The sequence below is a fragment of the Manacus candei genome, unplaced genomic scaffold (genome assembly GCF_025592945.1).
Source record: "Manacus candei isolate 608988 ecotype Guabito, Panama unplaced genomic scaffold, ASM2559294v1 h1tg000076l, whole genome shotgun sequence".
NCBI lineage: Eukaryota > Metazoa > Chordata > Aves > Passeriformes > Pipridae > Manacus > Manacus candei.
In genome coordinates, this window is record NW_026138124.1 from 3560823 (window position 1) to 3587918 (window position 27096).

General features: G+C 57.8%; 2 protein-coding genes across 15 annotated transcripts; both read right to left on the reverse strand.

Moving 5' to 3' along the window:
• Nucleotides 1-1484: 1484 nt before the first annotated feature.
• LOC127480875 (glutamine-rich protein 2-like) lies at nt 1485-25251 on the reverse strand. 14 transcript variants are annotated; one of them, XM_051809472.1, is made up of 18 exons: nt 25043-25251; nt 16227-16351; nt 16102-16151; nt 15696-16051; nt 15326-15406; nt 15138-15239; nt 5710-5814; nt 5477-5568; nt 5216-5330; nt 4615-4737; nt 4319-4393; nt 3843-4007; nt 3610-3722; nt 2916-2981; nt 2558-2623; nt 2331-2472; nt 2074-2167; nt 1485-1690 (listed from the first exon to the last, which is right to left on the reverse strand). In XM_051809472.1, exons 4-18 carry the CDS (start codon nt 15948-15950, stop codon nt 1512-1514), a joined length of 1773 nt encoding a protein of 590 aa, XP_051665432.1. In that variant the 5' UTR covers nt 15951-16051; nt 16102-16151; nt 16227-16351; nt 25043-25251; the 3' UTR covers nt 1485-1511. The 14 variants fall into 14 exon arrangements, with proteins under 14 accessions (XP_051665432.1, XP_051665426.1, XP_051665428.1 ...); XM_051809466.1 differs by having other exon boundaries at nt 15696-16151; XM_051809468.1 differs by having other exon boundaries at nt 15696-16151; nt 25018-25251.
• Nucleotides 18648-24864, reverse strand: LOC127480874 (glutamine-rich protein 2-like). The gene is made up of 17 exons (XM_051809465.1): nt 24743-24864; nt 24199-24554; nt 23841-23909; nt 23706-23753; nt 23363-23458; nt 23083-23174; nt 22822-22936; nt 22447-22653; nt 22106-22228; nt 21810-21884; nt 21468-21632; nt 21196-21311; nt 20502-20567; nt 20110-20202; nt 19401-19542; nt 19139-19232; nt 18648-18883 (listed from the first exon to the last, which is right to left on the reverse strand). Exons 2-17 carry the CDS (start codon nt 24451-24453, stop codon nt 18666-18668), a joined length of 1974 nt encoding a protein of 657 aa, XP_051665425.1. The 5' UTR covers nt 24454-24554; nt 24743-24864; the 3' UTR covers nt 18648-18665.
• Nucleotides 25252-27096: the final 1845 nt, after the last annotated feature.

Here is a 27096-nt window from a genome sequence, read left to right on the forward strand (position 1 = left end):
CCACTTCCCTTTATCTATGAGTTCCAAGAAATTCCATGTTTTATTGATATTTCTTCACAAAATAAGCAAATGAGACCAGTAATTCAGGAGATCTTTAGATGAGTCCGACTGCCAAAATTCAAGACGGACAAAGATTCCTTCCAGACAAAAGGTGCTCGCAAAGAAAGCTCTTGCTGGCCATGTAGTGCTGAGAGTGGCCCACCAATTGCAACAGAGAGATGGACAGTAAGGGCTTTCTTTCCAGGCTGCCCCACCAACTGCACCTGAAAGACAAGACTCACAGGCTTTCTGTCCTAGGGGAAAGGGCTGCTCTTCCCTTTTTTCAGCCCTGTGCTGCAATTGCCGCTCCCACCTCCCCAAAACTGAATACAAGTGAAGATTCCTCCCAGACCAAAGGTGGCCACACAGAAAGCTCTTGCTGCCCACCTAGTGCCCAGAGTGGCACACCAACTGCACACCAGAGATGGAGGGTCAGGGCTTTCTTTCCTGGGTGGAAGGCCAGTCGTTCGCTGGCAGGACCACTGCCCCTAATGTGATCCTCCAACTGCCAAAATTCAATATGGACAAAGATTCCTCCCACAACAAAAATGCCCACACAGAAAGCTCTTGCTGCCAACCTAGTGCCCAGAGTGGCACAGCAACTGCACACCAGAGATGGAGGGTCAGGGCTTTCTTTCCTGGGTGGAAAGCCAGTCGTTCGCTGGCACGAGCACCCGAAACTGGCCCTCCGGCTGCCAAAATTCAGTATGGACGAAGATTCTTCCCAGACCAAAGGTACCTGCACAGAAAGCTCTTGCTGCCCACCTAGTGCCCAGAGTGGCACACCAACTGCACATGAGAGATGGAGGGTCAGGGTTTTCTTTCTTGGATTACAACTAAGTTACAGTTAAGGCAGTTCCTCCTCTGCTGTGTCAGACTTTTCTTCTTTTACAAGGCAACTCGCACTCATGTCTGGGTTTCCTCTTGCATTGTGGAGTGTGGAATAAGCCTGGCTTTGCTCTCTTTGCTCATGATAAATGTGTTTACTAGCCATGGATATGCATATTCATCCTCAACGCGACTGAGTCTTCTGGACTTCTCTCTGGATTCTGAGTGTTTAATTAACTGTCACTTCCATGTAATTTGCAGCACTTTCAGCTACGTTTCATTCCCACCACAGTGTGACGAGCATCCCTGCACAGATGGCGCTTCACCCCCACAGCAGAGACACTGGTCTGGGCTTATGGTCTTCCTTTGCTGGGACACGGTGCAGCTCTGCAGGAGTGCTGACAGGGGGGACCCATGCTCGGCGTGGCTTCCCCATGTCCCCCCTGTGCCTGTGTGTCCCCCTGCCTTTGGAACTGCTCCTGTGTTCAGCCTGGTGGCAGAGAGACAGGAGGGAGGAGAAAGGTTGAGGAGCAACAGGGAGCCTGAGGAAGAGAGAGGCTGGTGGGACCAGGCTATGTCTGCATTTTTATGTTTTTTTTATTAACTTAATAAAACCAAAAAAGTCATCTTTTTGAGGGCAGCTTTCACAAATTCCTGTGTCTACTGAGAAGACGTCCCTTGTCGAGCACTGGGCACCCAGTCCTGTCCAGCTGTTTGGGGGCTGACGACGTCTGGCGGGGCCGGAGTGTCTGGACGAGCGCCGGTGCTCGGGAGACGTGGCTGTGGGTCGTGGCTGGCCGGTGGTCCTGTGAGGTGGAAGGGCCTGGGGACGAGGGGCAAGGGTGAGCTTCCCACTTCCCAGGGGCAGCCCCCAGCTGGGGCAGCGCTGCCAGGCAGCGTGGCAGGCAGCAGGGACACCTGCCTGTCCAGAGACCCCCAGGATTGGGGTGCTGGTCCCCACCCACCAGCACACAAGCTGCTGTCCCACACTGGCCAGGGCCATCCCCCCACCTTGCTCCACCTCCAATCCCAGGCACCCCATCTGCCAGTGCTCCTGCTCCATCCTGTTTCTGCCTCTTCCATCCAACTCCAGACCCGAGACCCCCATGGCAGTCTGCCCAGTTCTGCACACAAAGCTTTGCTTGCTCCCCAGCAGACAAACAGTCCCCTTTCCCTTCACTGTCCCGTGCCCTAACAGGGCCATACCTGGCTCATCCTGTGCCCTGTCCACCACAGAAGGCTGGTCCTTCTGGACCTGGGAGATGTTGCCATTGCTGTCCAGCAGCTTGATCACACAAGGCTGGGAAGGAGAGAGCAGCTGGGGCTCAATTCAGCCTCCCCCAGCAACCCTCTCAATCCAGCTCTCCCTGGAGCACCCAAAGGCACAGATTCCCCCTGCATACTCAGCCTCACCCTCCCAGCCTCAGTCAGCCCTGCCATGTCCATGCCTTTGCCCTCCATACCTTGTTGGGGAGTGTCATGAGGCGCTGCAGTTGTGCACTGAGGCGGGGGCAAGGCTGGATGCGCTGCACCGCGTGGCTGAATCTCTCAGGGTCCCCACCAGTCTGGGGCACTCGGGGGACCCTGCCACTGACTACTGGTCTCCTGTGGGATGGGGCACAGGGATGCTCAGTGCCCAGCACAGGGCAGTGCATGGAACTCCTTTCACACGAGGCACCCAACTCCCTACCTTTGGCTGTGCTGTGGGTCCTTGCTGGGGGGCATCGGCTTCAAGTACGGGAGTGTCTCGGGTTTCCTGTGGAGGGCAGAAGCCACAGGTGGATGACAGGGGACAAACAACTCACGTCTGCTGGGGGTAATACCCCAAAACCCACAGTCTGGTGCCTCACAGTTTCTGCTGCTGGCAGCCCTGTGGGACAAGGTCTCTCACTCCCTCCGGACAGGCAGCTTTGAGGAGGGGGCTCAACAGAGTCAGACCCTCCCAAGCAGACACCCTCACCCCTGTGCCTGGCACAGCAGGTCACCTCTGGCACCCATTGAGCCCCATCCCACTCACACAGCCCCCCCAAAGCAGAGGTGATACTCACGGGCCAGGAACCTGCGTTTTGACCGGGCGGTCACAGGACAGGCACGTGAAAGGGACTGGCAGCTGCCTAAGGAGGGGGAGACAAAAGGGCTGGCTGAGCTCCTGGGGGGACACAGCCCTGCCCACCCGCAGGCAGCGGCTCGCTGGCAGCAGCAAGGTGCTGGGCACGGCACTGCAGGGAGTCACGGCGTCTGCAGGGCCAACCGGGGCTGTGGGGCCTGGTTTCTCCCCATTCCCCAACCCACTGGCTGGTGCCAGCTGAAGGGCACAGGGCCCACGCTGCCATCCCAAGCAGCCCTTGCACTGCTTGCAGTGCTTCAGCAGCACTAATGACCCCCCTGTGCCTGGCCAGGAGGGCAGGGCACCACCCAGCCCTGGGGCGCTGCGTGTCACACCCCTGCCAGGGGCAGGAGTGCCCATCTCCCAGCCTTGCTTCTGGAAGCCTTTGCAGCCACAGCCCACTTTGCTTTGGGAGGGCTCTGTCCCACAGCTGCCCCCTCCTCATTCCTCCTTTCCTGTGCAGAACCTGCTGCTGGTGGAAGGAGAAGGTGCAGCTGCTTCATCAGCATTGCCACGGTTTCTTTGGTGGCTAAATTGGTGCAGTGCCAGGGTACCACGTGGGCACTGTCTGGGACAGCTGGAGGGAACAGCACCATTGCTGTCCCCAAAGCCATTGCCATCCCCATCCCACTCACTTCCTCAGCCCAGCAGCGCTGTCACCCAAGATCCTGTTCTCAAGTTCCTCCATCTTCCCCTTCCAGATCTCCTCTAACCGATTTCGGAAATACTTCAACTCCCCACGATCCAGCTGTGGACAGGTGCACACCCTCAGCCAGCTGCCCTGGCAGGGGTCATGGCCAGCTCCAGGGAAAATCTTCAGCCTGCCAAGTGTGCCAGTTTCTCACGGCAGGGACAAGGCACCGCTCACCTTGTTTTCCATCATGTCCTTGAGCTTCTGCTGCAGCTCGTTGCAGTGCTGCTTCTGTCCCTTCACCTGGCCCTGCATCTCCTGCATCCTCCCATCCATTTGCTCCATGCTCGCCTCAAACTGAGTGCAATCAACTTTGCTGCCCAAGGCATCTTTGTCCGCTTTCTAGCAGAGGGGAAAGGCAGGAGAGCAGAGGGGAAAGGGTTGAGGAATGACAGGCAGGGCCAGAGCTTCTCAGGGGCAGAGGGAGAAGCACTCCCTCCGTGCCATCATTTCCCTTTCAGGGCAGGGTGGCCCCATTCACCCCATCATCCCCATGGGGCTGTCCCACCAGTGGAGAGGCAAGGGACCTGCACTTGGTCTGGAAATCCTCCCTCTCCCGGGCCACTTCTGCCAAACAGCCCCAAGGGACAAGGGGCATTTGTCACCCTGCCCAGGAAGCCCTGGGCTGGCACAGAGGGCCCTCGAGACTCTACCATGTCCATTGCTGTCAACATGTTCTGCTCATCTACTTTTTCCTTCTTCAGCTTCTCCAAGGACTGGAACAGCATCTTTCAACACAGAAAGCATCCCATGAAACTGCAGCAGGGCTACAGCTGCCTCCTGGCTAGCTGAGCACCCCCTACTCCCTCTACCCAAAATTGTCCAGGAAACACCCTCGGAACCCGCTCAGGGCTGTGAGCAGGTCGGCAGGGGGACAGATTCCTTGTAGTCCCCTGGCTGGAGTGTGCCTGGGAGATGCTCTGACCACGCAGGACTTTGAGCCACCCACCTCAATAGCCTTCTGCTTCATCTCACAGTCTGTCTGGAGGCTCACTGAGACAGATCTGAGCTTGTTACAGTCTTCTTGAATCTTCCTGAACATTTCCTCCATGTGCTGCAGGAGCTGCTGGTCCTGCTCCGGAGAGGAAGAACAGGTGGTGCTGAGAAAAGGGGGCCTGTTTTCCCTGCACGGACAGACCTGGATTACTCAGCCAGTGCCCACAAACCCTCAGTGTTTGCGGGAAATTTGCACCAAGGCTTTAATTTTCTTCCATGCTGCTGACCAGTCCAAGACAATTTGGGGCAGCGAGGGGTTCCCCTACATTACAGCAAAGCACAACCAGCCAGGAGATGCCTTCAGCCCCCTCCCCAAAGGACTCTGTAGTCGAAGGTGCAGTTGGAGCACGCTGCCTTCTCCATCTCCTGCCCCTCCTGCACGGTCCCCACTATCTCCCCCAGCTCGCCCAGCTGCAGGATGGGATGGATGCAGCCAGCAGACCTGGGTGCTGTGGGGCTCGATGGCCCCAGCCAGATGGGGGATGTGGCTGGAACCCCATCAGGACCCCTCCACTGAGCTGGCAGGTGGTGGGAGTGCTCCCCCAGCACCTCACCTGAGCATTCAGCTGGTTGGCTGTCTCAGTCACCAGCTGCTCCAGCATGGAATTCTTCATCTCCTGCTGCTCCTCCATCTTCTTCAGCTCACTCTTTGTCTCCTGCAGCACGGACCTGGCCAGCGAGATGGGGGAAGGGGCTGGCTTAGCCTCCCCAGTGCTACTTGGGCAATGTCCCTTACCCCCAAACCAGGATGCTCCCAGGCCCTCTGGGCTTCCTTGCAGCCCTCTAGGCTACTAAACCCTCTCCCATTCTCTTACTCCATTTGCTGAGTGATCTGCTTGCTGATCTCTTCTTTCCACTTGGCCACATCCTCCCTCAGCTTTCTGATGTCGTCCTCCATCTTCTTCATCTGGGAAGGGCAGTGGTGGCAGAGTCAGGGCAGACCCAGGGCCCCACACCTGGTCCCCAGCTCGAGCCCAAATCCCCAGCTCAGGGAGCCACACTCAAGTGCCCCACAAGAGCCCAAAGGTGACACCAGCCAGCAGCTCACCGATGCAAGCGCCTCCTTCATCCTCCGAATGTCATCTTCCATGTGTGTCTGTGTCACCTTTATCCTGTCAATCTCCTCACGGAGATCCTGGCACTCAGCCATGGCCTAGGAGAGAGGGGTGGTGGGGGTGAGTCCCAGGGGAGGGTCCCTGGGGACCTGCAGGACCTTCCCCCTGCCGTGGTGTGCCCAGCACAGGGGACAGTGCAGGTCAGGCTCAGCCAGGCTGGCAGGTCACTGCGGGCAGCACTCTCCATGCATCCAGCAGGGCCAGGGCTGCTGAGCCTCGGCCGGCACAGCCGAGGCCACTGGCTGCTGCCTCAGAGCCACAAGTGTCTGACAGCAGCAGTTCACCTGGTCACGCTCCTCCTGGACCTGCTTCATGTCCTCTGCCATGCGGGACTGTGCAGCCTTTAACTTGTCAATCTCCTGCAGATGCTTGGAGTCAGCCATGGCCTAGGAGAAAGGGGTGTCAGAGATGAGCCCCTGGGGAGTGTCCCTGGGGAACACAACCTTCACCCCCACTGTGCTCTGCACAAGACCTGTGCCTCCTGGATCTTCCTGATGTCCTCTGACACGCGGGAATGTTCGACCTTTATTGCACCAATCTCCTGAGACACAGTCTAGGAAAAAGGGTTCTTGGGGGTGAGCCCCTGGGCAGCAAGTGCCCCGAGACCCTCAGCCCTGCCCTGGGGAGCCCATGGCACAGGCAGGGTCAGCAGGCAGAGCCCCAGTGCCGCCTGCCCGAGCCAGGCTCTGTGCCAGAGCACTGAAGCCCATCCCAAGGGCCAGGAAGCTCTGCCAGCGGCCCAAGCGCTGCCTGGGTAGCGAGGGCAGAGTCAAGCACTGCTGAGGAAGTGGGGAGGGACTGACTGGTGGGGGAGCACCAGGGGCTCTGGGAAGAGCCACTACCTCAGAGACAAGTTTCTTGCAGGATTCCATCTCCTGCTTCATGTCCTTCATGCCCATGGCCAACTCAGCCAGTGAGGGGCCACTCAGCTCGCCCGTCCACGGCTCCTGGGCTGTCAGGTACTGCACGTCCAGGTGCCCCAGCACAGCCTGCAGCAGTTTCCTCATGGCCGCAAAGTGGACGGCTCCATTCTGGGGCATCCCGATGGCGAGATCCAGCAGCTGGGAGAGGCTGAGAGTGTCCAAGGGAGTCGCCATGTCTGCAAAAATAAAAGCTTTCCTTGCCAGACAGGATCTGCCAGGAATGCGTAAAAGTGATGGCAAAGGGGATGACCAGGAGGGATTTTAAAATATATGACCTATAGGGATGATATAAGGGATGCCCTATAGGGATGATAAAAGGGATGACCTATAGGGATTATAAAATGTATGACCTATAGGGATGATACAAGGGATGATCAATAGGGGTCTTATACTGTATGTCCTACAAGGATGATAACAGGGAGGCCCTATAGGGATGATCTTTAGGGATTTTAAAACATATGACCTATAGGGATGATAACTGGGATGACCTATAGGGATGATAAACTCTATAACCTATAGGGATGATAAACTGTATAACCCACAGGGATGATAACAGGGATGCCTTATAGGGATTATAAAAGGGATTACTTATTGGAATGTTAAAATGTAGGACCTAGAGGGATTCTAAAAGGGATGCCTTATAGGGGTTCTAAAAGGGATGCCTTATAAAGATTCTAAAAGGGTTGACCTATTGGGATTCTAAAGGGGATGACTTTTTGGGATGTTAAAAGGTATGACCTAGAGGGATTCTAAAAGGGGTGACCTATAGGAATGATAAAAGGGGAGACCAATAGGAGTGGTAACAGGGATAAGCAAAAGGGTTGATAAAATGATAAAGCAAATAGCCTGATCAAACGGATCAGCCAAAGCGATGAAGAAGCGGGTCAGTCGCCAGAAGGCTCCTTCCTCCTTCCTCGGCCCTCGAAGGACTGGGGCCTGTGCTGCACGTACCCCTCTTCATCACAGCTCCCGTTGCCAGGCAACGGCCCCACCCCACCCCCAGGACACAGTGGGTCACAGAGCCATGGAGACATGAGGTCATAGAGTCATGAGGTCATAGAGCCATGGAAAGGTTTGGGCTGGAAGGGACCGTAATGCTCGTGTCATTCCAATCCCTGCCAGGCACAAGAACAATGACACCTTCCACTAGCCCAGGTTGCTCCAAGCCTGGCCTTGAACACTTGCAGGGATGGGGCAGCCACACTTTTCTCTGGGCCACCTGTGCCAGTGGCTCACCACCCTCAAAGGGAAGACTTTCTTCCCAATATCCCATCCAGTCCTGCCCTCTGGCAGTGGGAAGCTTTTGCCCCTTTGTCCTGTCACTCAAGGCCCTTGTCCAAAGTCCCTCTCCAGCTCTCTTGGAGCCCCTGTAGTCAGTGAAACATGCCCAAAGCTCTTCCAGGAAAGAAGAGAGCCCATTATTGTTCTTTTATTCAGTTTAAGACTGGAGTCACAGCTAAGCCAGTTCCTTCTATGCTGTGTAAGACTCTGGTTCTGTTTCAAGGCAACTCGCACTCAGCTCTTGGTTTCTTCTTGCATTGTGGAGCAGGAAATAAGCCTGGTTTTGCTGTGCCACTGAACTGTCAGTGTGAGTTGGCTCAGGCAGGACACAGGAACCCCCACAAAACCAGATAAAATCCAAACAGTCCATTTGTGTTCGTTACTATTTTTTCCTCCGGTTTTTGACAGGGAATATACCTAATGAGCTGGGCCAGGAAATAAAGGGGGAGATGACTCAGCAATCTGTTCCAAACATGAAAACTTATGCCAGTTGAATTTCAGGAAAATTAAGAAAAAGCTGTGTTGGAGGTGCCCCAATGGAGTCCTACAAATGGTGGAAGAAACTTAACAGGGAGAGATCGGAGGAAGAGGAAGACATCATCTCAGAGTGCACCTATGCTGTCATGCTCAAGATATGATCATCATAACCCTGAGATTGTTTGTTTCCAGTGTTTTACTTAGTTATACAATTGTTCTCTTGTTGACATATGTTTTATTATGAGAATGTGTGATTCCCTTCTCTGTATTCCTGTTACCCTTTCTTCTATTGGTTCTATGTAAACCCTTTCCTTGTTCGTCCAACCCTGCTGCAGCAGTACTGCCTAGAGATAGTTTCTCATTTGTTCATGTTTCGATAAGTTTTGCCCCTTGTTACCCTGATTGGCCACTCCTTGGATACTCCTCCCAGTCTCCACCCTTTCTTCTAGAAGGGTTTCTGCTCGGCCTTTATAAGCCGACGTCCGTGTTCAATAAACGGCCATTTTGTGTCACCCTGTGACTTGCATGCAGGGTGGTCCCTGTGGGTCTTGCTCAAGGGGGGTTATAGCTCTCCCCCAGTCAAAGCTGCACTGTTAAGACTGACATGCAGCGTGCAGGGAACAGCGTGGGACTGTTGTGTGCTCGTGTACAGCCAGCTCTGGGCAGGGAAGGGCCCTGCACCGGCCCTAGTCATGGCCCTGCTCCAGGATAGAGAACAGTGGAGGTGTAGCTGTCACTGAAATTCAGGAAAAAACTCCTTAACAGCACTAGAGCATTAGGAAGCAGTCAGTGCTTTATCCCAGAGCTGGACCACAGTGCCAGCTGCAGGGGGAGAGCTCCAAATAAATGCCAGCCATGGCTGAAGATGGTAGATGAACTGGCCAGGGCTATACATATTCATGAGGAAAGCTTCACAACTTGTTACTTTAGGCGGCCACAGGGCCCAAAACCTGGGTTGGGCTGCCCTGACTTGTTACTTTAGGCGGCCAGAGAGCTCAGAAACTGCGTTGGGCCACCTTGGCTCGTTCCCAAGGCAACGAGAGCGCCCTTTCCCCGGCACAGCCGAGACAGTGCTGTGGGCTCATGTCCTTCCTCCGCTGGGACAGGGCGCGGCTGTGCGGGAGTGGGGACAGGAGGGCCCCGTGCCCGGCGTGGGTTCCCCGTGTCCCCCTGTGCCTGTGTGTCCCCCGCCTCGGGGGCTGCTCCTGCCCGGGATGGCCCGGCCCGGCCGCAGGGCCCCGCCGGGCCTGGGCAGGATCAGCGCCGGGCTCCGGGACACGCCGGGGGTGCCCGGCTGGAAAGCAGCTCTGCAGAGGGGGCCCGAGAGGGACGGCTGGGCAAGGGGCTGCCCGCCCCGGGGAGAGGAAACCCTGTGGGCCAGCCCCTGCTGCTGCCCCTCGAGAAAGGGACCGCAGGAGGAAGCGGGCAGATGAGCTTGGAATCTGCCAGTGCCCAGATGAAGGCACAGCTCTGCTGGGCCCTGCCATCGGGGCTGGCACTCGGGCATGGCTCAACCCTGCTCCTGAGGGGCTGTCCGGGCCGGCTGGAAGGATTTCAGGCAGCCTCTGAGACCAGCAGCCCCAGCAGTGCCAGCCAGGCTCTCCAGGGATGTGCCTGTGGCTTCCCAGCCCTCCGGGACAGAGGGCTCTGCAGCCCCCGGGGCCTGAGCACACCCTGGGCTGCTCCTGGTTCCACAGCAGGCCCCAGATCCTCAGAGATGCCCCACAAGGTGCCACGGGACCAGCTCTGGCCTCAAGTCCTGGCCACGGGGCACGATGTGCTCAGTCTGGTGGCAGAGAGACAGGAGGGAGGAGAAAGGTTGAGGAGCATCAGGGAGCCTGAGGAAGAGAGAGGCTGGTGGGACCAGGCTCCTTTTGCATTTTTATCAGTTTTTTATTAACTTAACAAAACCAAAAATTATTTTCTGGCAGGCTGTTGACTTTTCTCTCTTCTAATTTGACGTACCAGGTCGGGCCGTGTAGGAGCAGGTCCGGGTGCACTCAGATGCCGCCACAGAGCTGCTGAGACCTCTGCCCTGGAGGACTGGGAAGCCCTCCGAGGGGGCCTTGGTGACACTGCTGGGCGCCCTGTCCTGTCTGGCAGACTGGGGGGAGGTGACGTCTCACGGGCCGGGATGATCTTTATCTGGGTGAGCTGCGGTGCCCAGGTGACGTGCTTGGGCTTGCGGGTCTTGGCTGGCCGTTGTTCTCGTGAGGTGGAAGGGCCTGGGGACGAGGGGCAAGGATGAGCTTCCCACTTCCCAGGGGCAGCCCCCAGCTGGGGCAGCGCTGCCAGCCCAGGACGTGGCAGGCAGCAGGGACACCTGCCTGTCCAGAGACCCCCAGGATTGGGGTGCTGGTCCCCACCCACCCACCAGCACACAAGCTGTTGTCCCACACTGGCCAGGGCCATCCCCCCACCTTACTCCACCTCCATCCCCAGTCACCCCATCCGCCAGTCCTCCTGCTCCATCCTGTTTCTGACTCTTCATCCCACCCCAGTCCCCCACGGCAGCCTGCCCAGTTCTGCATACACAGCCCTGCTTGCTCCCTGACACCTCCCCAGCAGACAACCAGTTTCCTTTCTTTCCCCCAGCCCATGCCCTGATGGGGCCATACCTGGCTCTTCCTGTGTGCTCTCCACCACGGGAGGCTGGTCCTTCTTGCCCTGGGAGCTGTGGCCACAATGTCCCACCATCTTGTCCACCTTAGGCTGGGAAGGAGAGAGCAGCTGGTTCCAACACGGGGTTGCCCAACTCATCATCCCCCAGCAACCCTCCCAACTCAGCTCTCCCTGGGGCACCCAAAGGCACAGATTCCCTCTGCATACTCTGTCTCACCCTCCCAGCCTCAGTCAGCCCTGCCATGTCCATGCCTTCACCATCCCTACCTTGCTGGGGAGTGTCATGAGGCCCTGCAGTTGTGCACTGAGGCGGGGGCAAGGCTGGATGCGCTGCACCGCGTGGCTGAATCTCTCAGGGTCCCCACTGGTCTGGGGCACTCGGGGGACCCTGCCATTGACCACTGGTCTCCTGTGGGATGGGGCACAGGGATGCTCAGTGCCCAGCACAGGGCAGTGCATGGAACTCCTTTCACACGAGGCACCCAACTCCCCACCAAGCCTGCGCTCAGGCTGAGAACAAACATAACTCATCACGTGTGGTTTCAGTGACCTTGAGGCAGAGTCCTGGGCTAGACATGGCAGTGGAAAGAGGGCAGTAAAACCCCCAGAGCTGGGGCAAACACTGACCTTCCACAGCCCTCCCTCTGCTCCCCTGCACTGCTCAGGCCCACAAGGTGTGTCTGCTCTCATGCAGAGAAGAGCTCTCCTTGCTAGGGCAGGGCTATCCTGCACCTCAGGAGCCAGGGATGTGTCCTCAGGTCCCCTACCTTTGGCTTTGCTGTGCATCCTTGCTGGGGGGCAGTGGCTGAAAATATGGGAGTGTCTCAGGATACCTGGGGAGGGCAGAAACCACAGGCTGGTGACAGGGGACAAACCACTCACGCCTGCTCGCGGCCCCCAAACACCACAGGCTTGTAGCCCACAGCACCCCTTGCCTGCAGCCCTTGGGGACGAGCACCCCTCTTGATGGGCAGGGCTGAGGAGGGGGCTCAGCAGGGTCAGACCCTCCCAAGCAGACACCCTCACCCCTGTGCCTGGCACAGCAGGTCACCCCTGGCAGCCATTGAGCCCCATCCCACTCACACAGCCCCCCAAAGCAGAGGTGATACTCACGGGCCAGGAACCTGCGTTTTGACCGGGCGGTCACAGGACAGGCACGTGAAAGGGACTGGCAGCTGCCTAAGGAGGGGGAGACAAAAGGGCTGGCTGAGCTCCTGGGGGGACACAGCCCTGCCCACCCGCAGGCAGCGGCTCGCTGGCAGCAGCAAGGTGCTGGGCACGGCACTGCAGGGAGTCACGGCGTCTGCAGGGCCAACCGGGGCTGTGGGGCCTGGTTTCTCCCCATTCCCCAACCCACTGGCTGGTGCCAGCTGAAGGGCACAGGGCTGCCATCCCAAGCAGCCCTTGCACTGCTTGCAGTGCTTCAGCAGCACTAATGACCCCCCTGTGCCTGGCCAGGAGGGCAGGGCACCACCCAGCCCTGGGGCTCTGTGTGTCACACCCCTGCCAGGGGCAGGAGTGCCCATCTCCCAGCCTTGCTTCTGGAAGCCTTTGCAGCCACAGCCCACTTTGCTTTGGGAGGGCTCTGTCCCACAGCTGCCCCCTCCTCGTGCCTCCTGTCCTGTGCAGAACCTGCTGCTGGTGGAAGGAGAAGGTGCAGCTGCTTCATCAGCATCGCCACGGTTTCTTTGGTGGCTAAATTGGTGCAGTGCCAGGGTACCACGTGGGCACTGTCTGGGACAGCTGGAGGGAACAGCACCATCGCTGTCCCCAAAGCCATTGCCATCCCCATCCCACTCACTTCCTCATCCCAGCGGCGCTGTCACCCAAGATCCTGTTCTCAAGTTCCTCCATCTTCCCCTTCCAGATCTCCTCTAACCGATTTCGGAAATACTTCAACTCCCCACGATCCAGCTGTGGACAGGTGCACACCCTCAGCCAGCTGCCCTGGCAGGGGTCATGGCCAGCTCCAGGGAAAATCCTCAGCCTGCCAAGTGTGCCAGTTTCTCACGGCAGGGACAAGGCACCGCTCACCTTGTTTTCCATCATGTTGTTGAGCTTCTGCTGCAGCTCGTTGCAGTGCTGCTTCTGTCCCTTCACCTGGCCCTGCATCTCCTGCATCCTCCCATCCATTTGCTCCATGCTCGCCTCAAACTGAGTGCAATCGACTTTGCTGCCCAAGGCATCTTTGTCCGCTTTCTAGCAGAGGGGAAAGGCAGGAGAGCAGAGGGGAAAGGGTTGAGGAATGACAGGCAGGGCCAGGGAGTGTCAGGGGCAGAGGGAGAAGCACTCCCGCCGTGCCATCGTGCCCCTTTCAGGGCAGGGTGGCCCCATTCACCCCATCACACCCATGGGGTTGGTCCCACCAGTGGAGAGGCAAGGGACCTGCACTTTGTCTGGAAATCCTCCCTCTCCCGGGCCACTTCTGCCAAACAGCCCCAAGGGACAAGGGGCATTTGTCACCCTGCCCAGGAAGCCCTGGGCTGGCACAGAGGGCCCTCGAGACTCTACCATGTCCATTGCTGTCAACATGTTCTGCTCATCTACTTTTTCCTTCTTCAGCTTCTCCAAGGACTGGAACAGCATCTTTCAACACAGAAAGCATCCCATGAAACCGCAGCAGGGTCGCAGCTGCCTCCTGGCCAGCCTGGCACCCCCTGGTCCCCCTACTGATAAACCCCCAGGAAAGGCACTTGGAAGCGCCACAGGGTTTGAGCAGCTTGGCAGGGGGACAGATTCCTTGTGATCCCCTGCCTGGAGTCTGCCTGGGGGATGCTCTGACCCCATAGGACTTTTACCCACCCACCTCAATAGCTTTCTGCTTCATCTGACAGTCTGCCTGGATACTCTCCGAGATGTAGCTGAACTTCTTGTATTCCTTTTGAATCTTGCCGAATGAGTCTTCCATGTGCTGCAGCAGCTCCTGGTCCTGTTCCAGGGAGGAAGAACATGAGTGGTGCTGAGCAAAGGGAGTCTGTTTTCCCCACAGACACAGATCTGTGTTACTCAGCCTGTGGCCAGGAGCCCTCACTGTCAATAGGACATTTACACCAAGGCTTTAATTTCCTTCCACGCTGCTGACTGGTTGCAATGAACAGACCTGGGTGCTGTGGGGCTCGATGGCCCCAGCCAGATGGGGGATGTGGCTGGAACCCCGTCAGGACCCCTCCACTGAGCTGGTGGGTGGTGGGAGTGCTCCCCCAGCACCTCACCTGAGCATTCAGCTGGTTGGCTGTCTCAGTCACCAGCTGCTCCAGCATGGAATTCTTCATCTCCTGCTGCTCCTCCATCTTTTTCAGCTCACTCTTTGTCTTCTGCAGCACAGACCTGGCCAGCGAGATGGGGGAAGGGGCTGGCTTAGCCTCCCCAGCGCTGCTCGGGCAATGTCCCTTACCCCCAAACCAGGATGCTCCCAGGCCCTCTGGGCTTCCTTGCAGCCCTCTAGGCTACTAAACCCTCTCCCATTCTCTTACTCCATTTGCTGAGTGATCTGCTTGCTGATCTCTTCTTTCCACTTGGCCACATCCTCCCTCAGCTTTCTGATGTCGTCCTCCATCTTCTTCATCTGGGAAGGGCAGTGGTGGCAGAGTCAGGGCAGACCAAGGGCCCCACACCTGGTCCCCAGCCCAAGCCCAAATCCCCAGCTCAGGGAGCCACACTCAAGTACCCCACAAGAGCCCAAAGGTGACACCAGCCAGCAGCTCACCGATGCAAGTGCCTCCTTCATCCTCCGAATGTCATCTTCCATGTGTGTCTGTGTCACCTTTATCCTGTCAATCTCCTCACGGAGATCCTGGCACTCAGCCATGGCCTAGGAGAGAGGGGTGGTGGGGGTGAGTCCCAGGGGAGGGTCCCTGGGGACTTGCAGGACCTTCCCCCTGCCGTGGTGTGCCCAGCACAGGGGACAGTGCAGGTCAGGCTCAGCCAGGCTGGCAGGTCACTGCAGGCAGCACTCTCCATGCATCCAGCAGGGCCAGGGCTGCTGAGCCTGCGGCCGGCACAGCCGAGGCCACTGGCTGCTGCCTCAGAGCCACAAGTGTCTGACAGCAGCAGTTCACCTGGTCACGCTCCTCCTGGACCTTCTTCATGTCCTCTGCCATGCGGGACTGTGCAGCCTTTAACTTGTCAATCTCCTGCAGATGCTTGGAGTCAGCCATGGCCTAGGAGAAAGGGGTGTCAGAGATGAGCCCCTGGGGAGTGTCCCTGGGGAACACAACCTTCACCCCCACTGTGCTCTGCACAAGACCTGTGCCTCCTGGATCTTCCTGATGTCCTCTGATACGCGGGAATGTTCGGCCTTTATTGCACCAATCTCCTGAGACACAGTCTAGGAAAAAGGGTTCTTGGGGGTGAGCCCCAGGGCAGCAAGTGCCCCGAGACCCCCAGCCCTGCCCTGGGGAGCCCATGGCACAGGCAGGGTCAGCAGGCAGAACCCCAGTGCCGCCTGCCCGAGTCAGGCTCTGTGCCAGAGCACTGAAGCCCATCCCAAGGGTCAGGAAGCTCTGCCAGCGGCCCAAGCGCTGCCTGGGCAGCGAGGGCAGAGTCAAGCACTGCTGAGGAAGTGGGGAGGGACTGACTGGTGGGGGAGCACCAGGGGCTCTGGGAAGAGCCACTACCTCAGAGACAAGTTTCCTGCAGGATTCCATCTCCTGCTTCATGTCCTTCATGCCCATGGCCAACTCAGCCAGTGAGGGGCCACTCAGCTCGCCCGTCCACGGCTCCTGGGCTGTCAGGTACTGCACGTCCAGGTGCCCCAGCACAGCCTGCAGCAGTTTCCTCATGGCCGCAAAGTGGACGGCTCCATTCTGGGGCATCCCGATGGCGAGATCCAGCAGCTGGGAGAGGCTGAGAGTGTCCAAGGGAGTCGCCATGTCTGCAAAAATAAAAGCCTTTCTGCCCAGACAGGATCTGCCAGGAATGCGCAAAAGCGATGGCAAATGGGATGACCAGGAGCGATTTTAAAATATATGACCTATAGGGATGATAAGGGTGATGCCCTATAGGGATGATAACCGGGATGACCTATGGGGATGCTAAAAGGGAAGACCTATAGGGATTTTAAACTATGTGACCTATGGGGATGATAAAAATGATGACGTATAGGAATTCCAAAAGGGATGACTTATAGGGATGATAAGTTGTCTAACCTATAGGGATGATAACAGGGATGCCTTACAGGGATTCTAAAAGGGATGACCTATTGGGATTCTAAAAGGGACAATATATTGGGATGTTAAAAGGGATGACCTAGAGGGATTCTAAAAGGGATGACCTATAGGGATGATAAAAGGGGAGACCAATAGGGATGGAAAAAGGGATAAGCAAAAGGGTTGATAAAATGGTAGAGGAAGTAGCCTGATCAAACGGATCAGCCAAAGCGATGAAGAAGCGGGTCAGTCGCCAGAAGGCTCCTTCCTCCTTCCTCGGCCCTCGAAGGACTGGGGCCTGCGCTGCACGTGACCCTCTTCATCACAGCTCCCGTTACCAGGCCACGGCCCCCCCCCAGGACACAGTGGGTCACAGAGCCATGGAGACATGAGGTCATAGAGTCATGAGGTCATAGAGCCATGGAAAGGTTTGGGCTGGAAGGGACCTTAATGCTCATCTCATTCCACCCCCCTGCAAGGGACAGGGACAGGGGCACCTTCCACTAGCCCAGGTCCAACCTGGCCTTGCACACTTGCAGGGATGGGGCAGCCATACTTTTCTCTGGGCCACCTGTGCCAGTGGCTCACCACCCTCAAAGGGAAGACTTTCTTCCCAATATCCCATCCAGTCCTGCCCTCTGGCAGTGGGAAGCTTTTGCCCCCTGTCCTGTCACTCAGGGCCCTTGTCCAAAGTCCCTCTCCAGCCCTTTTGGAGCCCCTTTAATCACTGAAACATGCCCTCTTCCAGGAAAGAAGAGAGTCCTTTATTGTTCTTTTATTCAGTTTAAGACTGGAGTCACAGCTAAGCCAGTTCCTTCTATGCCGTGTCAGACTCTGGTTCTGTTTCGAGGCAACTCGCACTCAGCTCTTGGTTTCTTCTTGCATTGTGGAGCAGGGAATAAGCCTGGCTTTGCTGTGCCACTGAACTGTCAGTGTGAGTTGGCCCGGACAGGACACAGGAACCCCCACAAAACCACAGATAAAATCCAAACAGTACATTTATGTTTGTTACTATTTTTTCCTCTGGTGTTTGACAGGGAATGTACCTAATGAGCTGGGCCAGGAAAAAAAGGGGGAGATGACTCAGCAATCTGTTCCAAACATGAAAACCTATTCCAGTTGAATTTCAGGAAAATTAAGAAAAAGCTGCACTGTTTAGACTGACATGCAGCGTGCAGGGAACAGCGTGGGATTGTTGTGTGCTCGTGTACAGCCAGCTCTGGGCAGGGAAGGGCCCTGCACCGGCCCTAGTCATGGCCCTGCTCCAGGATAGAGGACAGTGGAGGTGTAGCTGTCACTGAAATTCAGGAATAAAGCTCCTTAACAGCACTAGAGCATTAGGAAGCAGGCAGCACTTTATCACAGAGCTGGACCACAGTGCCAGCTGCAGGAGGAGAGCTCCAAATAAATGCCAGCCATGGCTGAAGATGGTAGATGAACTGGCCAGGGCTATACATATTCATGAGGAAAGCTTCACAACTTGTTACTTTAGGCGGCCACGGGGCCCAAAACCTGGGTTGGGCTGCCCTGACTTGTTACTTTAGGCGGCCAGAGAGCTCAGAAACTGCGTTGGGCCACCTTGGCTCGTTCCCAAGGCAACGAGAGCGCCCTTTCCCCGGCAGAGCCGAGACAGTGCTGTGGGCTCATGTCCTTCCTCCGCTGGGACAGGGCGCGGCTGTGCGGGAGTGGGGACAGGAGGGACCCGTGCCCGGCGTGGGTTCCCCGTGTCCCCCTGTGCCTGTGTGTCCCCACACCTCGGGGGCTGCTCCTGCCCGGGATGGCCCGGCCCGGCCGCAGGGCCCCGCCGGGCCTGGGCAGGATCAGCGCCGGGCTCCGGGACACGCCGGGGGTGCCCGGCTGGAAAGCAGCTCTGCAGAGGGGGCCCGAGAGGGACGGCTGGGCAAGGGGCTGTCCGCCCCGGGGAGAGGAAACCCTGTGGGCCAGCCCCTGCTGCTGCCCCTCGAGAAAGGGACCGCAGGAGGAAGCGGGCAGATGAGCTTGGAATCTGCCAGTGCCCAGATGAAGGCACAGCTCTGCTGGGCCCTGCCATCAGAACCAGTACGCTGGCATGGCTCAGCCCTGCTCCTGAGGGGCCGACCGGGCCGGCTGGAAGGATTTTAGACAGCCCCTGAGACCACAAGTGCCAGCCAGGCATCCCAGGGATGTGCCTGTGGCTTCCCAGCCCTCCGGGGCAGAGGGCTCTGCAGCCCCCAGGGCCTGAGCGCACCCTGGGCTGCTCCTGGTTCCACAGCAGGCCCCAGATCCTCAGAGATGCCCCACAAGGTGCCACGGGACCAGCTCTGGCCTCAAGTCCTGGCCACGGGGCACGATGTGCTCAGCCTGGTGGCAGAGAGACAGGAGGGAGGAGAAAGGTTGAGGAGCAACAGGGAGCCTGAGGAAGAGAGGGGCTGGTGGGACCAGGCTTTGTCTGCGTTTTTATTATTTCTTTATTAAATTAACCAATTCCTCAAACGCGATTCTTCTCTCTTCTTCAATGTCTATGTCGGAGTACCGGTTGCTCGCTCCTCTCTCTCTGTTTGGGGAAGGTGTTGTCTCACGGGCCGGGATGATCTTTATCTGGGTGAGCTGTGGTGCCCAGGTGACGTGCTTGGTCTTGCGGGTCTTGGCTGGCCGTTGCTCCTGTGAGGTGGAAGGGCCTGGGGACGAGGGGGAAGGGTGAGCTCCCCACTTCCCAGGGGCAGCCCCTGGCTGGAGCAGCGCTGCCAGCCCAGGACGTGGCAGGCAGCAGGGACACCTGCCTGTCCAGAGACCCCCAGGATTGGGGTGCTGGTCCCCACCCACCAGCACAGAAACTGTTGTCCCACACTGACCCTGCTTGCTCCCTGACCCCCTCCCCAGCAGATGACCAGTTCCCTTTCCCTTCACCAGCCCATGCCCTGACAAGGCCATACCTGGCTCTTCCTGTGCACTGTCCACCGCAGGAGTCTGGTCCTTCTGGTCCGGGGAGTTGGGGCCAGAAGTGCCCACCACTTTGGTCACGTTAGGCTGGGAAGGAGAGAGCAGCTGGTTGCAACACAGGGCCCAACCCATGATCCCCCAGCAACCCTCCCAACGCAGCTCTCCCTGGGGCACCTGAAGGCACAGATTCCCCCTGCATACTCAGCCTCACCCTCCCAGCCTCAGTCACACCTGCTGTGTCTGTGCCTTCCCTACCTTGCTGGGGAGTGCTGTGATGCCCTTCAGCCGCACGTTGTTCCGGGGGGAAGCCTGGATTTGCAGCTCGGGGCTTCTGCTTCTCTGAGGGTTCCCGATGCTCGGGGCCACTCGGGGGATCTTGCCATTGACCACTGTTCTCCTGTGGGATGGGCACAGGGATGCTCAGTGCCTGGCACTGTGGCATCCTGGGCTTCACCCTCCTGCAGCAGGGAGGGGACCAGGGGGTGCTCCCCATGGCACGTGTCCCTACCAGCTCCCTCCACCTTCTGCAGGACACCCAAGCCCATCCCATGGGGCTGGGTCTGCTCTTTGTTTCCCCACAGCCAGGTGAGCTGGCCATGGCCATGGCAGGTCCCTGTGCACAGGACAGCAGCAGGCAGGAGCTGGGCTTGGTTGTGGGAATTGCTTTCACAGGAGGCATCCTACTCCACCCCAAGCCTGAGCTCAGGCAGAGACCAGACAAAACTCATCACGTGTGGTTTCAGTGACCTTGAGACAGAGTCCTGGGCTAGACATGGCAGTGGAAAGAGGGCAGTAAAACCCCCAGAGCTGGGGCAAGCACTGACCTTCCACAGCCCTCCCTCTGCTCCCCTGCACTGTTCAGGCCCACCAGGCCACTCCGCCCCCATGCAGGGAAGAGCTCTCCTTGCTAGGGCAGGGCTATCCTGCACCCCAGGAGCCAGGGCTGTGTCCTCAGGTCCCCTACCTTTGGCTTTGCTCTGCGTCCTTCCTGGGGGGCATCGGCCGAAAATTCTTGATGGGGGGCACTGGCTGCAAGTACGGGAGTGTCTCGGGTTTCCTGTGGAGGGCAGAAGCCACAGGTTGGTGACAGGGGACAAACAACTCACGCCTGCTGGGGGCAGTCCCTCAAAACCCACAGCCTTGTACATCGCAGATGGTACATCACAGTGTCGGCAGCCCTTGGGGACAAGGCCTCACACTGTGTCCTGATGGGCAGGGCTGAGGAGGAGGCTCAGTAGGGTCAGACCCTCCCAAGTAGACACCCTCACCCCTGTGCCTGGCACAGCAGGTCACCCCTGGCAGCCATTGAGCCCCATCCCACTCACACAGCCCCCCCAAAGCAGAGGGGATACTCACGGGCCAGGAACCTGCGTTTTGACCGGGTGGTCACAGGATAGGCACGTGAAAGGGACTGGCAGCTGCCTAAGGAGGGGGAGACAAAAGGGCTGGCTGAGCTCCTGGGGGGACACAGCCCTGCCCACCCGCAGGCAGCGGCTCGCTGGCAGCAGCAAGGTGCTGGGCACGGCACTGCAGGGAGTCACGGCGTCTGCAGGGCCAACCGGGGCTGTGGGGCCTGGTTTCTCCCCATTCCCCAACCCACTGGCTGGTGCCAGCTGAAGGGCACAGGGCCCACGCTGCCATCCCAAGCAGCCCTTGCACTGCTTGCAGCCCTTCAGCAGCACTAATGACCCCCCTGTGCCTGGCCAGGAGGGCAGGGCACCACCCAGCCCTGGGGCGCTGCGTGTCACACCCCTGCCAGGGGCAGGAGTGCCCATCTCCCAGCCTTGCTTCTGGAAGCCTTTGCAGCCACAGCCCACTTTGCTTTGGGAGGGCTCTGTCCCACAGCTGCCCCCTCCTCATTCCTCCTTTCCTGTGCAGAACCTGCTGCTGGTGGAAGGAGAAGGTGCAGCTGCTTCATCAGCATCGCCACGGTTTGTTTGGTGGCTAAATTGGTGCAGTGCCAGGGTACCACGTGGGCACTGTCTGGGACAGCTGGAGGGAACAGCACCATCGCTGTCCCCAAAGCCATTGCCATCCCCATCCCACTCACTTCCTCAGCCCAGCAGCACTGTCACTCTCTGCCATCTTCTTCTCAAGCTCTTTGATGCTCTTCTGCCAGATCTTCTCCATCTGCTTATGGAAAGGCTTCAGCTCCAGGCGGTCCAGCTGTGGACAGGTGTACACCCTCAGCCAGTTGCCCCAGCATGGGACATGGCTGTCTCCAGGGAAGATCCAAGAGGGGGACCCTCAGAGGGATGCTGCTTCAGGCTGCCAAGACCCAAAGGTACCAGTTTTGCATGAGAGGGACGAGGCACCGCTCACCTTGTTTTCCATCATGTTGTTGAGCTGCTGTTGCACCTCGTTCCATTGCTCATTCTGTCCCAACACCTGGCCCTGCATCTCCTGCATCCTCTTATCCAGCCGCTCCATGCTCGCCTCAAACTGGGTGCAACTGACTTTGCTGCCCAAGGCATCTTTGTCCGCTTTCTAACAGATGGGAAAGGCAGGAGAGCAGAGGGGAAGGTGTTGAGGAATGACAGGCAAGGCCGGGGTGTGTCAGGGGCAGAGGGAGAAGCACTCCCTCTGTACCATCGTGTCCCTTCCAGGGCAGGGTGGCCCCGTTCACCCCATCACCCCCACAGGGTTGGTCCCACCAGACTGTACCATGTCCATTGCTGCCAACATGTTCTGCTCCTCTGCTTTGTCCTTCTTCAGCTTCTCCAAGGACTGGAACAGCATCTTTCAACACAGAAAGCATCCCATGACATGGCAGCAGGGCTGGAGCTGCCTCCTGGTCAGCTGAGGACCCCCTGCTCCCCCTACCCAAAATCCTCTGGGAAACACCCTCAGAACCCCCTCAGGGCTGTGAGCAGGTCAGCAGGGGGACAGATTCCTTGTGGTCCCCTGGCTGGAGTCTGGCTGGGAGATGCTCTTACCCCACAGGACTTTCAGCCACCCACCTCAATAGCTTTCTGCTTTTCCTCACAGTCCTTCTGGAGGTTCCCTGAGACGAAGCTGAGCTCCTCACAGTCCCCTTGAATCTTCCTGACCTTGTCCTCCATGTGCTGCAGGAGCTGCTGGTCCTGCTCCATGGAGGAAGAAAAGATGATGCTTAGCAAAGGGGGGTCTCGTTCCATGAGTATTCAGTGTCAAGAGGACATTTGCACAAGGCTTTAATTTCCTTCCATGTTGCTGACTGGTCCAAGCAGTGAGGGACTCCCCAACATTTTACAGCAAAGCACAGCCAGCCAGGGAATGCCATCAGCCCACTCCCAAGTACCCCGTGGTGCCAACTCCCTACCTGGCTCCTTTGCTTTATGATGTTCTCCACCTTGCCCAGGGCTGTCTGCCGTGACTGCAGGGACTCCACCTCTTCCTCGAGTTTCTCACAGCGCTGGACGAGCTCCCCCAAAAGGACTTTGTCGTCGAAGGTGCAGTTGGAGCACGCTGCCTTCACCATCTCCTGCTCCTCCTGCACGATGCTCACTGTCTCCTCCAGCTCACCCAGCTGCAGGAAGGGCAGAAGGAATCTGCTCAGAGATGGGATGGATGCAACCAGCAGACCTGGTTGCCGTGGGACTCGATGGCCCCATCCAGATGGGGAATGTGGCTGGAACCCCGTCAGGACCCCTCCACTGAGCTGGCGGGTAGTGGGAGTGCTCCCCCAGCACCTCACCTTCTCCTGCATCTGGTTGGCTGTCTCAGTCACCATCTGCTCCAGCATGGCATTCCTCATCTCCTGCTGCTCCTCCATCTTCTTCAGCTCACTCTTTGTCTCTTGCAGCACGGACCTGGCCAGCGAGATGGGGGAAGGGGCTGGCTTAGCCTCCCCAGTGCTGCTCAGGCAATGTCCCTTAGCCCCAAACCAGGATGCTCCCAGGCCCCCTGGGCTTCTCTGCAGCCCTACAGAGTACAAAACCCTCTCCCATCCTCTTACTCCAGTTGTTGAGTGATCTGCTCTCTGGTCTCTTCTTTCCACTTGGCCACATCCTCCCTCAGCTGTGCAATGTCATCCTCCATCTTCTTCATCTGGGAAGGGCAGTGGTGGCAGACTCAGGGCACAGATCTTGTGTTGTCCCAGCACGAGGGCCCTTCAGCTGCAAGGGCAGACCCAGGGCCCCACACCCTGTCCCTGGCTCAACCCCAGATCCCCAGCTTAGGGAGCCACACTCAAGTACCCCATGAGAGCCCAAAGATGAGACCAGCCAGCAGCTCACCAATGCAAGGGTCTCCTTCATCTTCTGAGCCATCTGGGACTGTGTCACCTTAATCACGCCAATCTCCTCACGGAGATCCTGGCACTCAGCCATGGCCTAGGAGAGAGGGGTGGTGGGGGTGAGTCCCAGGGGAGGGTCCCCGGGGACCTGCAGGACCTTCCCCCTGCCGTGGTGTGCCCAGCACAGGGGACAGTGCAGGTCAGGCTCAGCCAGGCTGGCAGGGCACTGCAGGCAGCACTCTCCATGCATCCAGCAGGGCCAGGGCTGCTGAGCCTGCGGCCGGCACAGCCGAGGCCACTGGCTGCTGCCTCAGAGCCACAAGTGTCTGACAGCAGCAGTTCACCTGGTCACGCTCCTCCAGAAACTTCTTCATGTCCTCTGCCATGTGGGGCTGTAGGAGAAAGGGGTGTCAGAGATGAGCCCCTGGGGAGTGTCCCTGGGGAACACGACCTTCACCCCCACTGTGATCTCCACAAACCTGCGCCCCTGGGATCCTTGACACACCTTTGGCCTCACCACTCTCCTCATGAAGAGCCTGAGAGAAAGTCTAGGAAAAAGGGTTCTCGGGGTTGAGCCCCAGGGCAGCAAGTGCCCCGAGACCCCCAGCCCTGCCCTGGGGAGCCCATGGCACAGGCAGGGTCAGCAGGCAGAGCCCCAGTGCCGCCTGCCCGAGCCAGGCTCTGTGCCAGAGCACTGAAGCCCATCCCAAGGGTCAGGAAGCTCTGCCAGCGGCCCAAGCGCTGCCTGGGCAGTGAGGGCAGAGTCAAGCACTGCTGAGGAAGTGGGGAGGGACTGACTGGTGGGGGAGCACCAGGGGCTCTGGGAAGAGCCACTACCTCTGGCATGAATGTCTTGACGATTTCCATTTCCTTTTCCATTTGTTTTATATCAGTGGCCAACTCAGCCAGTGAGGGGCCACTCAGCTCGCCCGTCCACGGCTCCTGGGCTGTCAGGTACTGCACGTCCAGGTGCCCCAGCACGGCCTGCAGCAGTTTCCTCATGGCCGCAAAGTGGACGGCTCCATTCTGGGGCATCCCGATGGCGAGATCCAGCAGCTGGGAGAGGCTGAGAGTGTCCAAGGGAGTCGCCATGTCTGCAAAAATAAAAGCTTTCCTTGCCAGACAGGATCTGCCAGGAATGCGTAAAAGTGATGGCAAATGGGATGACCAGGAGGGATTTTAAAATATATGACCTATAGGGATGATAAAAGGGATGCCCTATAGGGATGATAAAAGGGATGAACTATAGGGATTATAAAATGTATGACCTATAGGGATGATACAAGGGATGATCAATAGGGGTCTTATACTGTATGTCCTACAGGGATGATAACAAGGAGGCCCTATAGGGATGGTCTATAGGGATTTTAAAACATATGACCTATAGGGATGATAACTGGGATGACCTATAGGGATGATAAACTCTATAACCTATAGGGATGATAAACTGTATAACCTACAGGGATGATAACAGGGATGCCTTATAGGGATTATAAAAGGGATTACTTATTGGAATGTTAAAATGTAGGACCTAGAGGGATTCTAAAAGGGATGCCTTATAGGGATTCTAAAAGGGATGCCTTATAGGGATTCTAAAAGGGTTGACCTACTGGGATTCTAAAGGGGATGACTTATTGGGATGTTAAAAGGTATGACCTGGAGGGATTCTTAAAGGGGTGACCTATAGGAATGATAAAAGGGGAGACCAATAGGAGTGGTAACAGGGATAAGCAAAGGGGTTGATAAAATGATAAAGCAAATAGCCTGATCAAACGGATCAGCCAAAGCGATGAAGAAGCGGGTCAGTCGCCAGAAGGCTCCTTCCTCCTTCCTCGGCCCTCGAAGGACTGGGGCCTGCGCTGCACGTGCCCCTCTTCATCACAGCTCCCGTTGCCAGGCAACAGCCCCACAACACCCCCAGGACACAGTGGGTCACAGAGCCACGGAGACATGAGGTCATAGAGTCATGAGGTCATAGAGCCATGGAAAGGTTTGGGCTGGAAGGGACCTTAATGCTCATCTCATTCAAATCCCTGCCAGGCACAAGAATAATGACACCTTCCACTAGCCCAGGTTGCTCCAAGCCTGGCCTTGAACACTTGCAGGGATGGGGCAGCCACACTTTTCTCTGGGCCACCTGTGCCAGTGGCTCACCACCCTCAAAGGGAAGACTTTCTTCCCAATATCCCATCCAGTCCTGCCCTCCGGCAGTGGGAAGCTCTTGCCCCTTCTGTCACTCAAGGCCGTTGTCCAAAGTCCTTGTCCAGCCCTTCTGGAGCCCCTTTAATCACTGAAACATGCCCTCTTCCAGGAAAGAAGAGAGTCCTTTATTGTTCTTTTATTCAGTTTAAGACTTGAGTTACAGCTAAGCCAGTTCCTCCTCTGCCATGTCAGACTCTTGTTCTGTTTCGAGGCAACTCGCACTCAGCTCTTGGTTTCTTCTTGCATTGTGGAGCAGGGAATAAGCCTGGCTTTGCTGTGCCACTGAACTGGCAGTGTGAGTTGGCCCGGGCAGGACACAGGAACACCCACAAAACCACAGATAAAATCCAAAGGGGGAGATGACTCAGCAATCTGTTCCAAACATGAAAACCTATTCCAGTTGAATTTCAGGAAAATTAAGAAAAAGCTGCACTGTTTAGACTGACATGCAGCGTGCAGGGAACAGCGTGGGACTGTTGTGTGCTCGTGTACAGCCAGCTCTGGGCAGGGAAGGGCCCTGCACCGGCCCTAGTCATGGCCCTGCTCCAGGATAGAGGACAGGGGAGGTGTAGCTGTCACTGAAATTCAGGAATAAAGCTCCTTAACAGCACTAGAGCATTAGGAAGCAGGCAGCACTTTATCCCAGAGCTGGACCACAGTGCCAGCTGCAGGGGGAGAGCTCCAAATAAATGCCAGCCATGGCTGAAGATGGTAGATGAACTGGCCAGGGCTATACATATTCATGAGGAAAGCTTCACAACTTGTTACTTTAGGCGGCCACAGGGCCCAAAACCTGGGTTGGGCTGCCCTGACTTGTTACTTTAGGCGGCCAGAGAGCTCAGAAACTGCGTTGGGCCACCTTGGCTCGTTCCCAAGGCAACGAGAGCGCCCTTTCCCCGGCAGAGCCGAGACAGTGCTGTGGGCTCATGTCCTTCCTCCGCTGGGACAGGGCGCGGCTGTGCGGGAGTGGGGACAGGAGGGACCCGTGCCCGGCGTGGGTTCCCCGTGTCCCCCTGTGCCTGTGTGTCCCCCGCCTCGGGGGCTGCTCCTGCCCGGGATGGCCCCGCCGGGCCTGGGCAGGATCAGCGCCGGGCTCCGGGACACGCCGGGGGTGCCCGGCTGGAAAGCAGCTCTGCAGAGGGGGCCCGAGAGGGACGGCTGGGCAAGGGGCTGCCCGCCCCGGGGAGAGGAAACCCTGTGGGCCAGCCCCTGCTGCTGCCCCTCGAGAAAGGGACCGCAGGAGGAAGCGGGCAGATGAGCTTGGAATCTGCCAGTGCCCAGATGAAGGCACAGCTCTGCTGGGCCCTGCCATCGGGGCTGGCACTCGGGCATGGCTCAGTCCTGCTCCTGAGGGGCTGTCCGGGCTGGCTGGAAGGATTTCAGGCAGCCTCCGAGACCAGCAGCCCCAGCAGTGCCAGCCAGGCTCTCCAGGGATGTGCCTGTGGCTTCCCAGCCACAGCAGGCCCCAGATCCTCAGAGATGCCCCACAAGGTGCCACGGGACCAGGGCCAGCCTCAAGCCCTGGCCGCGGGG